Genomic DNA, 14136 nt, shown 5'->3' on the forward strand with positions numbered 1-14136 from the left:
CATGTAGCCAACACATACTCTTACAGTTTACACATTACCATATAAAGCTGTAAAGGGGACTAGACTTCCCACACACATCAAGAGCTACCTCCAGAAGACTGTTAAGTACTGCAGACTGATGTCATGAGTACAGCATGCCACTTTCACAGTATCACATTCCTTTAATATTGCAGACAAAACTCAGCTCAAGAACATTCCTCATGATTCCTCAGCCAGATAGAAAAGAGTACACTCTTTGCAAAATCATGTGAGTTCAAGAGCACTCCATGTAATTTAGAGATGCACAAAAAGGTTTTCTTTCCTTTTGAAAATAACCCAAACCAGTATTTGCAGAATCTGTTCACAGAGTATTGTAAACAAGCTCAGAAATAGAACATAATTGTACTCGGTGTTCTAGTGGAGTTGGACTGCTCTGCTTTGTGGTGGTACTTCCTCCCCAGGAAAGATGCATCATGCTGCTGGTACACTTTAAGGGTTTCTTACACATGGTCTCATGACAAACCTTACTTGAAGCCTGAAATACAACAAAACCTGGCTACTCTCCATAATTAAACTGCCATATCCCAGACTGCTTCTTACTTTTGGACCCCCCCCAATGAAAATGCATGATCCAAAAGCAAACTGCAGCTGGCAAACTCTCCATGGGCTTTCAGAATACCTCCAAATGCAACAGCACCTGACTGGCTCTGAAGGGGAGTATTCCTACAAAATCTACTTTTGGGAAGAATGTAAGTATACCATATATTTGGTGGGCTATTACATGGTGTTCACTAATTCCTATTTGCGCAGTCCTTTCTGTCCTTACAATAGAAACTATTTCTTTTCATTTTGTACTGCTTTATCAGCTCCTCCATTCAGTTCCATAAACTTATAAGGTACAACAGTGGAATAAATCAAAAGATATTTCAAATAACGCATTAACAATTTCATAGTGTTATCTTCTCCATATTTTTTTTCAAAGGTTTCTTTTCACACAATTTCACAAATGAAAACTGCACTTCAAGACATAAAAGTAGTTGCTGGTCACCCCTACAGGATTCCTGGTTCACATTTTACATGGTGACTATTGAACAAGGAGGCAATGCCTGTTGTAAAACAATAACTAGAAATATCTGTGCTTGTTCATTATCAACAGAGAATAAATACTTTTTTTGGGAGAGGTGCAAGATGGAATTGCTAGCACCTCCCTTCACAGGGTTGAGACAGGCCTGGGACTCTGCTAGAGGCTATGGCGGGGGGAAGAGAACAAAGCCTATTCTTAGATAGCTATAAATGGAGAAAGACAGCAATGGCATTTTAAAGCTTTCAGGACAAAGAGCTCTTTTCGGTTTGCATTTTTTTTTTAAATTATTAATCAGATTAAATTTCATTTGTACAATAGGATACAGGCTCTTTCCTGGTCTCCTTTGCTCTCAGGCTTCTGGCAGTTACCAAAATTGGTATAACTGGCAAAATAGCAGTGAGCAAAACAGACAGAAATGACTACAGTTTCTTTGAAGACTAAAAAATGCCTGAAATTATTCTGTCCTTTTTATCAATATCCAACTTCAAATGAGAAGGGAGGAAAACTGCATTTGTGATGTGTATCCTCATTACAACTAAGGTTGTTTCTGATATAACATTCTTGACAGCTGACCCAAATGCATGCCAAAATCCCCCTCCCCTCAAAATTTATTTTGAAGTTTTCACTGAGGAAGTTAGTGGGGAGAAGTCAACCTATGAATGCTTTCAATTGATGTGATGTGTAAGCTTTAGCTGCAGTAGAGTAAAACACTAGCTCTCTGACAACTGAGTTGACAGACTTCCTGAGGACACAGACAGCCCCATGGCCTTTCTTACTAGAGCTACTGGTGGGAAGCATGGGGACAGATGATGTTTTTAATGGGAAGAATCTTACTCAAACATTAAACTTATAAAGGCCCCAAGGGAACCAGACTGAAGAAGCTGATCAGCTTTTTCCAGCATTCTGCCTGACTGGAATAAAATCCTGGTTTTCTTGTGGATGAGCACATTTGCTGCTTTGTCATATAGTAATAGATTTCAGCTGCCTCAGGTCAACTCACAGGAGAACAGGATGGGAAAGTAATGACTAAACATCCCATGAAAACTACTCTTTCCCTTATAAAAGCAGTTACTTCACCAGTTTTTGTCCTTCTCTGTTGTAAAACAGAAAAAAAAAATGCTGACTGAATAGTAACAACCAACAATAAATAATTTTTATATGATTCCGTGCTTCATAAACAAAACAGCATCAGCTTTATGAACTGCATTTGCATATAAAAAATACACTTAAATCTAAAAAGGTCAGGCTTCAATGACTGCATGTCAGGAAGAAATGTTGCTTTCACAAAATGATGAATTCTGTAGGTTATATTCCAATGGGATACACCCAAATCTAAAATTCCAGCACATATTACTGGTTCAGGTTCTGGGTAAGTAGCACTAGTTTTAAAGACAAGCCTCTTGTATATAATTGTCTGAAACTCCAAAGCACTTCTACAAATTTACTTTTCCATGACTTGCATTTGAGGAGATTGGAAGCTATAAAAAATTCCACAGAAACGAAACCAGCATGAAACATTTAGTGCCAACCATCCAAATTTCCACGACAACAGCTTCAGTGAGCTCACCTCATTGGTACTACAGCAGCAGACCAATAGTTCAGTAAATGTAGAGAGGCAACTATTATGATCTGGTAAAAGTAAGATATTTGGCAACAGAGCTCCTTGAAATAACCACATAACCCCCTGCCAAAATGTTTAATTGAAAAAGAAAGGAGCTATTCAATTTACCTCAGCTTTGCCATTTTCAGTAGCAGGGAGTGTGCCTGTGCAACTATGCATTAGCAACCTCTTTTCCCCAAACCTACAACTTCACAGAATATCTGTACCTGAAAATCCTGTTTGGTAGCTACATATCAAAGGTTTCCTCTGGAATAAAACCCCATGCTTTTGATTATAGTGACAATGCTGGAAAGGTGTAAAGAGAAACATTCACATGGCCAAAGCCAGCAACTTTTACATTGGGAAGAAGCTTCTAGATACTTCAGCCATGAATAAGTTTTGGTTTGGTTTTAAAATGTGACCATCAACGCGTGTGCTTACATACACCGTGCCCTGAGAATGGAAGACAATAAACATTTTTGTGCTCTCTTCACACTGCTTCAGTTAGTCACAGACAGAAGTTTAGGGCACAGAAATTCCAGATAACCTCTTCAGGCCTGAAATCCTCATTAAGCGCTAGCCAAAAGGCTAACATCCCAATAAAACAAAAATTCTCTGATGGGCCCCTATTTCCTCTATCAGGACCATCCACAGTGCCCCCGTGTGTCCACACAGCCAAAGCCATGCGTACGCTGTTTGTCCAGCTTCTCTAGCTAGATTCTCTAGCATAATCCGGTGTGACTACTTCACTGTTTTATTTTGGACCTGGAATGTGTTTGAGAGTGGATTCTCCCATTCCACTTTTTGTGTAACGGACTACATTGTGGAGGTGTCTCAAAACACCAGAACTGTCAGCCATTTAAACAGAATTAAACATTCATTTTGTGACACATTTCACTGCAAACAGGCATTTGGTTGACAGCACCAAATTTGGGCCAGCTCGACTTCTTCATGAGGGGAAGCGGAGGGGCAGATAGTGATCTCTTTTCTGTGGCAGGACCTGAGGGAATGGCCTGAAGTTCTGTCAAGGGAGGTTTAGGTTGGATATTAGATAAAGGTTCTTCACCCAGAAGGTGGCTGGGCACTGGAGCAGCTCCCCAGGGAAGCGGTCACAGCATCAAACCTGACAGAGTTCAAGAAGCTGTTTGGATGCTCTCAGGCACGTGGTGTGACTCTTGGGGATATCTTGTGCAGGGCCAGAAGTTGGGACTTCATCCTTGTGGGTCTCTTCCAACACAGCTTATTCTGTGATTCTGTGAAAATTATCCTGTTAACATTTTATATTTATGCATTAATGCATCTCAGGATTTGTTATTGTGACTCGGTTAAAACACAAGAATAGCTGAAAACAATTCAGATAAAATTCAGTACAGTTAACCCAGTGATAAAACCAATACACAGTAGCTAAAGTCATTCCCTTGTCTCAGCTTCTGCTCTTTGAATTCCAGCTGCTCTTCCCAGTTCTACTGCCTCACCTCTCCATACAAATTAGTATGCATCTCTTGACATATTTTTCTTATCTTAACGATATGTAAAATACTACCAAAACAGAGGCTGAGAATTTTTTTCCTCTCAGTCAGTGCCATCTACAAGTATTTCACAGCTTGAACAGTTGAGCCGTAAAGGCGTCTAATGAATAAAAAAATAGCCAAGCTGTAATTCCATTAATTGAATAATAATTGAATAATTCCATTGAGGATTTACTTGTTAAGTTATTAGTCAACCTCTATACACCATACACAACCTCAGCTCCTTCATATTTAAAATAAAACAGTTCAAAAGACTTCTTAAAGTATTTAAAGCTTTTACTAGATGGCACAGTAAAAAAAATTCCAACAACCCCTTAAAGCAGAGGTTTTTTAGAAATGCTGCAGCTCCTACATTCAGGATGATGGGAAATTACAAACCGTAAAGAGGTTTTTTACCTGACTTTTCCCTTAGGATATTTCTGTTTATGGGACCCAGAGCCAAACTGCTGCTTTGGTGTTCTCAGAAACACCTCTAGAACATATAAAACACTGCTTCATTACAGTAGCCTTTCAAAAAAGGCTATGATATGAAACAGTATTTTAAATCATGAAATGTAAGGCAAATAAAGTTGAACTGCAGTGCTGCAGATATATGTATATATGGCAAAAATTCCAAGCAAACCCTTAGTTGTGTGAACCATCTCTGATAGGACCTGGGGTTTTCCCTGATCCTGCAGGATTAACTACTAATTTTGCTACTGGTTGGCTCAGAACATGCTAACCACATGAAGACAGCTAGCACCAATTTCCAGAAAGCTTTTCAGCAGTGACAGGTTTTTGACTAGAGGCTAAAAGTTCTGTTTTGAATTGCAGAGGACAGAACCTGTATAAAAGAGCAAGCTCAGCTACCTTGTCAGGCTTGGCTTGTTAAATCTGAAGGTCAACATGAACCTGAAAGAAGATACTCATGAGAAATTAATTCAGAAAGGTATAAATCATTCAAGAGAAAAATCTTGCTAAACTGCAATCTACATGGCCAGGAATTTCACTGTGGAAAGCTCTACTCCTTACTAAGCACCTCTAATGTACCTTACAAATGCAGAGGACACTGCTCTACTACACCCGCCCAGCCACATAAAAGCCGTGTGAGTGACTGTATTCCGGCCATCTCCCATCAAACTGGGGACATCTAAGGGGAGCAGGTGCAATTTGAGCCTGGCATGCAGAAAAAGAAATGGAAGGATGAAGAATAAAAGCAAACAGCTCCAAAGGGAACTTAACTGCTGAGTAACTGAGGGGTTTCACCACAGTACTGACTTAATTTCAAATGCTGAGTGCATATTCCTCAGTCATCACCCAGGCCCCCGCAGGGGAAGGCGGGGAGTGACTGGCATACAGAAAACAGTGCATTTGAACTGCTTGGTATTTTGTGATAATCTGCATTTATCTGAAAGCTGTCAATTGGTAACAACATTTTACCCCAAAATAAACTGACCTGGAGAATCACACTGAGCAGAAATATAGTGTTCTGTGACAAGGGCATTGTGCAAACTTGGGCACCAAAACATAGCTCTGGCAGAAATCTGCACTTTGCTGGGTTGCTGGCATCCAGCCTGGGAGACAAGCGAGGGTCTGTCCCTTCAGCCCTACCCACAGCATCAATAGCTTCAACGAGATTCTTCCACAAGCAAAATTATGGCTTTTGAGCATTCCCTCCTCAGTGATTCCCAATTCTTCCCTGGCACTTCTTCTCTATTAACTACTTGATTCTTGATACAGAATGCAAGTACTCAAATTCCTTTACAAGAAGGGTTATCGGGGTAAATGCACTAGCATACACAAGGGCTGCACCCCACAGAATACCACCATCATTTACTCACCTACCCAAATAATTTGTCATAAGATGGGCTTAAAAGTAAGACAGGTTTAACAAACTTGTAAGTTTTTTGGCTTAAGACAGTGTTAAAATGCCTAGTTATGAGGGCTCCTGAAGAGAGCAAAACTTGATTTGTTTGGCTAAAATGTAAATCATTCACTGAGGGATTAAAGATGTCCAAAGGTGCTCAACTTTGCTGTAAGCTGTGAGACATAAAAGAAAGTGGCACATCAGTTAATTTGGAGCAAAACATCCTCATAAGTGAGTGTGATATACCCTAGAACAGAATAGCTAAAAAGACAAGATCATCCCTTCAGAACACTCTTAAAAAGGAAAAAAAACCAGGAGGGGATTTCTTGGCCATCCTGATTTTCAGTCTCTCATTCGTCTTCATTCCTTTGCAGAAGACAAGTTAATTTCATTTGTGGTTTCTGACCTAAACTAAGAAGTATATTGTTACTCCCATGCATGGTCCTCCAGAGGTCTACTAGTCACTATTATAAAGAAAATAGCAGGAATGACATCAGAACATCAGCAAGATTAATTCTAATACAGCATATGAAGTTATATTAGGATTACAAGAAATATAAGTGGCATTTCCAATATTATTATGATTACTTCTTCAGTAATGTTTCATTCCACAAGCCAAGTAACCAAGCCTTGCTGCACTGAATAGGATAGAAAGTTTCTGTGTTGATGGCTTGAGAGCTTCCAAAACTGAGGAAAGCTCACAGGCCATTCTGACTCAGCAATCCTTGGAAAAAACCTGAACCAAACTAGAATTTACTTCTTGTTCTGTTATTAGGAATTTCAGAGCATCAATTATGAATACACCCTCAAATTTGATTTTCATAGCAGAAGGAATCCAAGCAATCAGCTTCTCAGCTCAAGGTCCAAGATTAGCCAACCCAGTTGGGGACAGCTATGCTGTAAACCCACCCTGCTCTGCCAGTGCTGGTGGCATGTAAGTGGAGGTTCCTGGGGCTTCAGCAACACACTCTGTTGCTCTCAGTTCCCCTCAGAAGGGAACTGGGAGCATACCTTTCCCACCTGCTGTCCTGCAGGTTGCAGGCAGCTACACAGGGTGGATTGATCCCTACCAGCAAAATCATTATAGAAGAAACCTTCAATTAAATTATGTAACTTTGCTTTGCATTTTATCTTAGTTATTTTGATTACTTGTTGGTTTATAATCCTTCAGACAAAGTAAGCTGAAGTTAACACAGCTATTAAATTATATGCAGTACCTTTTTTGTGACTAGAAAGACAAATTATGTATAAATTTCATAACTAGCTGAGAATCTGAGGACACATTTACTCAAAATTCTCTGTTTATACAATTCATTGCACTAAGAATGTTTCTATTTCTTCATCAATCAGTTCTTTAATTCTAGTTTCTGACAAGCTGCTTCTGAATAGAAACTTGCATTATAACATTAAGTAATTTGTAAAGAACTAAGACTAATCTTTGTTTTAAGCTAAAGCTGTATTAAATATTATTGGAACAGAAATAAAATTACTCTTAACACTTATGACTGTATTATTACCTCTTACTAATGAATTAATAATGTGGATGTTCACCATCAAAAATCGGCACGTCTTTTTTTCTTTTTGAGATTGAAAGCTTTGACATTTTTGAACTCCACAATGATTACTTTAGTAACAGTTAATTCAGTGATCTAAACTGAATATGAATAGTCTTTGTGTATCTACAAAAGTGACTGTATTTTCTACTCACAACGGAGCAAACATAGTTCACACTTTCAAGAGACTATGCTTTTAGGTGCTTAGTCAAAGGTTTCCCTTTAAGTCACTTGTCTAACTTTGTATCAAACCATGCAGGAAAAACAGGTATAACTATTCTTTTTTATTTAAATAATTTTAGGAGACTAAAACAAGTCAGTACTTTAGAATTCATTATCCACAGAACCATCACTCAGGGGTTTAGCCAGCATCCTTGTGGCTAATGGGGACAACACCAATCCACATAAAACTCAAGTAGAGCTTTATTCTTCAGCCCAGAATGGGCCCCTTGGCCGAGCCTGGCAGCACCGCAAAACTTAGCCCTGAGGAGCCTGTGTGTAGGGAAGAGACAAGCTGGGTAAAACTGCATGTAAAAACCTGTAAAGGAGATATTAAAAGGTAATGCTTATACAAACACCAGAGAAACCAATTTTGTAGCACATGGGAGTAAATTACTTCATGTGTAACTATCTGCAGGCCCGGGGACTTGCATAATGAGACTAAACACTTAGGCTACTTAAGTGGGGGGTCACTTATTTTTTAAGAAATAAATGCCAGGGCACAATTTTGCTTCGAGGAGGGCAGTTTCCTCCTCCCCCAATCCCACAGTCCTTCCCTGTTCCATAACGGGCCATCATCTTATAATTGGAAATGCTTGCATTTGTCTTGAAAGCCCACAGCAATAGGTCCTACATTTTTACTGATCAGATTTTGGCAGGCAGGAAACCTTTCTCTATTAACAAGCCTCATTTTATATTTCCAAGTACACTACTTTGCTTTCCCCCCCAAATTAGTGCTGACAATTAATGGGCATCAAAAGAATAAAACTAAGCAGTTGTGAGGAACCAGCATTGAAATAATTAGTTTTGAAAACCCAGAGAGCACTCCTAAATGCAGTTAGAAGTGGGTTTTTGCAAGAGCTTGCTTCTCCAAAAACACAGTGAACTCTGTGTGCTACAAGTTCTGACCTCCAAGACCAACTCCTGTCCAAGTGAACAATGAGAGAAGGAAATGGGCCATCCCTCGGGGGCATCCTTGCAGTATGTACTCAATGGCATCACCCATCTTTGACAGCAGCCACCTGGATAGGAGAGCGGCACATTTACAAGAGTCGGCACGGACATCAGCCGGTATCATTCCCTCAGATAACACGGCAACTCAGGATTTGCCTTACGTTATGCATGAGACAGAGCCTGAGGCATGACAGGAGAGGCAACCACATGTGCTCCACTTAACAGCTCTTCACTCAGAGAAAAAAAGGCAAGTGGAAAGAGAGAATACATTTTGATTTTTCAGGGTATGTCTAAAATTCAGAAGGCTCCTTCCAAGCCAGAATAGAGCAAATCCTTCTGTCTGAGAATCTGAACAAAGGAAACAGTCACATATCAAGCACTTCCCGCTTACTATCCTCCCAGGGTTGGTATTTCACCTGTTAAATCTACAGGAACAGTGATGTAGAAGTAATTAAGCAACTGAACATTTATACCTGACAACACAGAAGGGAGAACCAGGTTTTATGCGGTCTGCTTAGTAGCCTACACTGCCTGTTAAATTTGAAGATAAAGTTTTTTTTCCCAACTAATTCATTCAAGGAACCCACAATTCTTGACTGTCATACAGCTGTTTCACACGCTTGTCCTCTTCTATACGTTAAACTGGGTCTCGAGACAGAATACCATTTGCAGCTCATTTTAAATACAGAATGACTGTTACTTCAGAACTGTTTTTAAACATCAGCTCAAACTATATTCTAGGCATCTTTACCCATTTTTACTGCTTTGCATCCATATGTAATTTCACAGGTACAGTAGAAAATCATGCTGAAGCCCTAGACACAGAGATGAAAAAGTCAGCACGATACATGCATTGTCATAGTTAAACATGAAAGTATCCGGCTAAAATCCAACTTGTTCTTAATAAATTCAGAGCATGACAAAAACGAGGGGAAAAAAGAGTCCAAAACAAACAGTGGGAGCGCTGTTACACATTCCCCAGAGTACACGAGTAGCGTTAGACTTCAACAGGCACTAAGATCAGGCCTTCCGAGCAGTTTTAATTACAGTTCTCCCGTTTTACAGACCCTCAGCAACGCAGAACAAGTCGGCCAGACCTGCAGCTTCGCTTTTAACCCCTAAACCCAAGTCACGTCTGACAGCAGGTTGACTTCACTGGTAACTTTGAGTGCTCCTCCCTTTCCCTGGCTGAACAATACAGCAAGGCTCTGCTCCCTTCCCAGAGATAACTGACTTGCCTTGAAATTACACGCGAACCTCTGCAAGCCCTAAGACTTCACTTCCCGAGCGCGGAGGGCGGCGGGCGCCGCGCCGCCTACCTTGGCCACCCAGCTGAACAATGGTGACATCCTCGGGGCTCCGGCGCGGCGGCCGGCGGCGATCCCCGGCTCCGGCCGCTCCTCCGCGCCTCTCCGCCCGCCGCTGCCCGCGCCTCATGCGCCGGGCGGGAAGGGAGCGGCCCGGGCGGGCTCCCGCAGGGTCCCCGCCGCCGAGCACCAGCGGCGGCACCGCGAGCTCTCCGCGCCGGGGACGCTGCCCGTGGCGGCGCCGGCTGCGGCCGCGGGGCTGCGGGGCGGGAAGGGAAAGGAAGGGCCGCGGCCGCGTCCCGCCCCCGCCGCGCTCCGCCTCCGGCGGGGCTCCCCGCGCCGGGCTGCGGCCGCCCGGTGCCGGCGGGCGGGAAGGGAGCGGGCTCGCCCTCCGGCTGCGCGCCCGGGAACGCAGACAGCCGCCTCGCGCTGCCCGGCCACGTAATTCAGCGCTGACGACAGGATTCGTAACTAAAATTTTCTGGGAACATCCTGGCATCGAAGTCATTCCTAACATTAAAGGATCGAGCGAAAAAATAATCTGTTTGAAACCACTGTGAAATGCTACGCTTCCAGTCGGGCTTGCCATTCGTGTTAGCTAATGGCATTCGACATCACACACTAGCAGCTCAACTTCCAGAAATCAGACTGTCGTAGAAGGGAAGACAGTAGTGTACATGTTTCCGGCAGGTCCGAGGATGTTTCTTGCCAATCAGCCAGGAATGCTGCTCATTCCTGTCGTTGCTCCGGCTGAGCCAGCTGTGAAGATCCCCCTCCCCTACTCAGTGGCCGTAGGGCTGCGTGAAAACAACTAATTTTCCTGAGTTTCGTGAAAGGGCACAGAACCAGGAAAGGAAACAAGGCTTGGAGTTCACAGTAAATAATCCACTGGACCTAAAACAAAAAGCCCTTTATTTTCCACCACCTCACAGAAACAACATGAAGAACTAGATCTGCACCAATTGTAACAGGAAAGCATAGGGGTCTGTTCTGCACTTCTTCCCAATAAAATTCAACTGGTCAAAGTTAGATGACGAAGTGCCAAATTCAGCTCTTCATTTTTCCCAAAGACATTCTCACCGAGACAGCTACTCCACTGGGAGAGTGCCCTGCATCTGCTTGCACTTGCACACTTAGCGCAAATGGAAAGATCTCCAGGTGAGAGCTGAGAGTGCTTCACTTGTTTGAGTTATTAAATGAAAACGGGAGGGAAAGAGTGACACCCACACACATGGGCTGGGAAGAAGCAGAGCCAATCTCACAGCTCACCGAGGCAGAACAGGGGCAGTTTTGGCCCCTGCCCTAGACTGCATGATCCTGCAGCCCTGCAAGCGGTTCATGCAAAGCAAACAAGGCAGTGAGCTGCCTGAGAGCTCTATCACCCCTAATGCTGTGCTGGTGAGTGCCCTAGCACTACTCTTATGTTTAATGGGCAGCAGAGGGATGAGGGGGCAACATAAAAGCACTTCTCAGGCTGTACCTAAGCTACAGTTTCTGAAATTAAAACCTGAACAAATACCTTTCAGTTTTTCATAAAAGGAGAACAGAGTTTCATTTTCTAATAGTTCTACAGATTGAAGTATAGATAATTCACGAGGATGGCCAATGGCTCTCTCTGGCATTATGATAGTGGCCATGGACATTTTGATTGTACAGATGTTCTTAACCATAAACCAAATAAATGACTACATATGACTGACACCCCTTCTGGTAGCAGTCTTTAAAGGCTTAGTGACATGCTAGAGAGAGAAATTTTCACTGCTGCTACTGTTCATGATGTACAGAGCACATACATGAAAAAAAGACATCTGTTCTCAGGGCCTTAAACTCAGAACGTGACAAGAACACTAGAAGTATTACCATCTGAAGTACAGAACTGGGTCTGCTCTTATTTCATAAAGCAACTGAGGGCAAGAGCAAGGCAGAATGCTCCTCATTATGTGCTGCTCATAGTTGTACAGTATAACCACTATATTTGATGGTAGCATGAGGGTCTCAAGAGTCTCATTTCTCTAATGCTAAGTGTGAACAATATTACTTCTAAATAATTATTTCTTCCCCTTTCTCTGAGGAGGTACTGCCAGCTTGGGAGTTTTTCCAGCTCCCCCTTCCTTACTGGCATCTTTACACAATTTTAAGCTAACAATACACACATATGCCCCTGAGCCCACACTAAACACTGATGTCAGTCAGGATATCTGGCTTCTCGCCCTGTCTGCAACTGGCCCAAAGAGGGATCTCTAGTGCGTCACTTCACACTACTTAACTTCTAAGCCTGTTGCACGTAGTTGTTATAGTGCTGTTTGTATGTTTTTAAATGCACTCTGAAGACTTCTACATGCTTCTATAGGATTGGGAAGAAGAGTGGTCTTGTGGTGAAGACACTGATTTAGGAGATAGAGTAACAATGAACGAATTCCAGCTTCCACTGTTAACACAACTTTCAGACGTGCTACGTAACTGCTCTTTCTGCTTTAGTTCATCTCTTAAAGATGATAGATGCCAGCCTTGAAGAAAGGAGAAGTGGGTACACTTTGGCATTTGGGAAACAGCTGGAAGTGAGGCTTAAGTGTTCAGCTATAAAAACATTTAGTAATGCATGAAATCCTTCACTGTAAATGAAAAGGTCACTGTGTTGCTTACCTTCCAAAAAATACGTATTTAGTAATGTAGTGGGAAAAATAACTGCATTCATTTTTCAGGATGTTCAATTTTGTAAAAGCAAAACCTCTGTGTTTTCGTATTTTAAGCTTGGCTTGTGTAGATACCTGTCTCTCCAAAAATACTACATACCCATTTTTGGGAAATGGAAAAATTCAGGGCCAAGGAATAACATCTGTATTGCATAAACTGTAAGTAGCACTTGACACCATCTTATCTAACTGTACGATCTTTTAAAAATCAAAACAAACCCCTAAGTCCCATGAGCTGTTCCATGTTATCATGGAAAATATTAACAAGATATTCGTGGCTGTTTTAAAAATAGCAACAATTAAAATACTTCATAGCCATGATTTAAAGCTTACATCGTCAGAAAGGTGATCTTTCTGTTTTATGGACGTCCTACATAAATTTACACACACACAAATACCCACATTATTTTTTCCCAACCAAGTTTTCTCCATTAAAAGAAGCCATTTGGAGAATGAGAGAGATATTAAAAGAGAAGGGAGACATAAGGAAATATTAAGAAGAAAGGAGGGTGCAGTTGACCTTTTAACTCAAAAGAGGAGTATTTCTGACTCACTTTCCTCTGATTTCAGCTTTCTCTAGGTTTAATGACTGTAAATATTTTTGTGAGTCTTCACAGTATGTCATCACTGAATGATGTCTCACAAGAACTTGCATTAAGGGTAAAGCCACAACTGTGGTACCTTAGGCTCTCCTGTTGCTTTTGTGTTAACACTAGTGGTGGTTTAAAAGCAGATCCCATTCCCATTTTAAGTTGATCCCATTCCCATTTAAAGCTTTTTCTTCTGAATTGTACTTAAACATGTTTTGGCAGTTACTCTCGTGAATTATCCCCTCTGTGCACATTCAGTTACAAGTTTCATTTATCTCCTTCCTCCCTGTACACAAGAAGGTCTTGATAAATTCAGGTGAAAAAAATGTAAGAAAAAAAAAAGCTTGCCATTAATTATCACTTTCCAATATTTGGTCTTTGTTTAAAAACACCCAGAAATTTTATCCTTTATCACTTATTTCTCACCATTCATTAGGATTTCCCTAAGTATTGTCTCATCTTTTCTCATTCCAGGAATGATGGTTTCTACTTTATTGGAGGACAAAAGCAAGAAGAAAGTAACTACTGTGAGAGTACTCTTTGTGATGTGAATTCAAAATATAATAATGTTTTGGGTCTTAGATACAGCTGTAATAAAACATACCAAAACAAAGGTGTCTAAGGAAACACCAGACTTTTATGGCACCTTCGTATGACTCAAGATGCAAAAAAGTATGAATCCAGCAAAGGAACAGAGTAATGAATCCTCTGGATTTCATCCTATCCAAAGATACAATCAAGCCTGACTGTGTAACTTCTGGATAGTTACTGTGGTGAAGAGT

The 14136-nt window shown here is 41.4% G+C and overlaps 1 protein-coding gene across 8 annotated transcripts in view; it reads right to left on the reverse strand.

The window, feature by feature from the left end:
- The window catches only part of TBC1D1 (TBC1 domain family member 1), a 97770-nt gene that overhangs the window by 56857 nt on the left and 26777 nt on the right, over nucleotides 1-14136 (reverse strand). Inside the window, exon 1 of one of the 8 annotated variants that reach the window (XM_085059173.1) lies at nucleotides 10084-10331. The exons of the other annotated variants lie outside the window; for them this stretch is intronic. Within the exon in view, the coding sequence (XP_084915299.1) occupies nucleotides 10084-10113 (30 nt within the window). The 5' untranslated portion in view covers nucleotides 10114-10331. Of the gene's footprint in view, nucleotides 1-10083; nucleotides 10332-14136 lie in introns of those variants that run through there. 8 annotated transcript variants of the gene reach the window in all.

This window comes from Lichenostomus cassidix, chromosome 4 (assembly GCF_008360975.1).
Source record: "Lichenostomus cassidix isolate B80296 chromosome 4, HeHo_3.0, whole genome shotgun sequence".
Classification (NCBI taxonomy): domain Eukaryota; kingdom Metazoa; phylum Chordata; class Aves; order Passeriformes; family Meliphagidae; genus Lichenostomus; species Lichenostomus cassidix.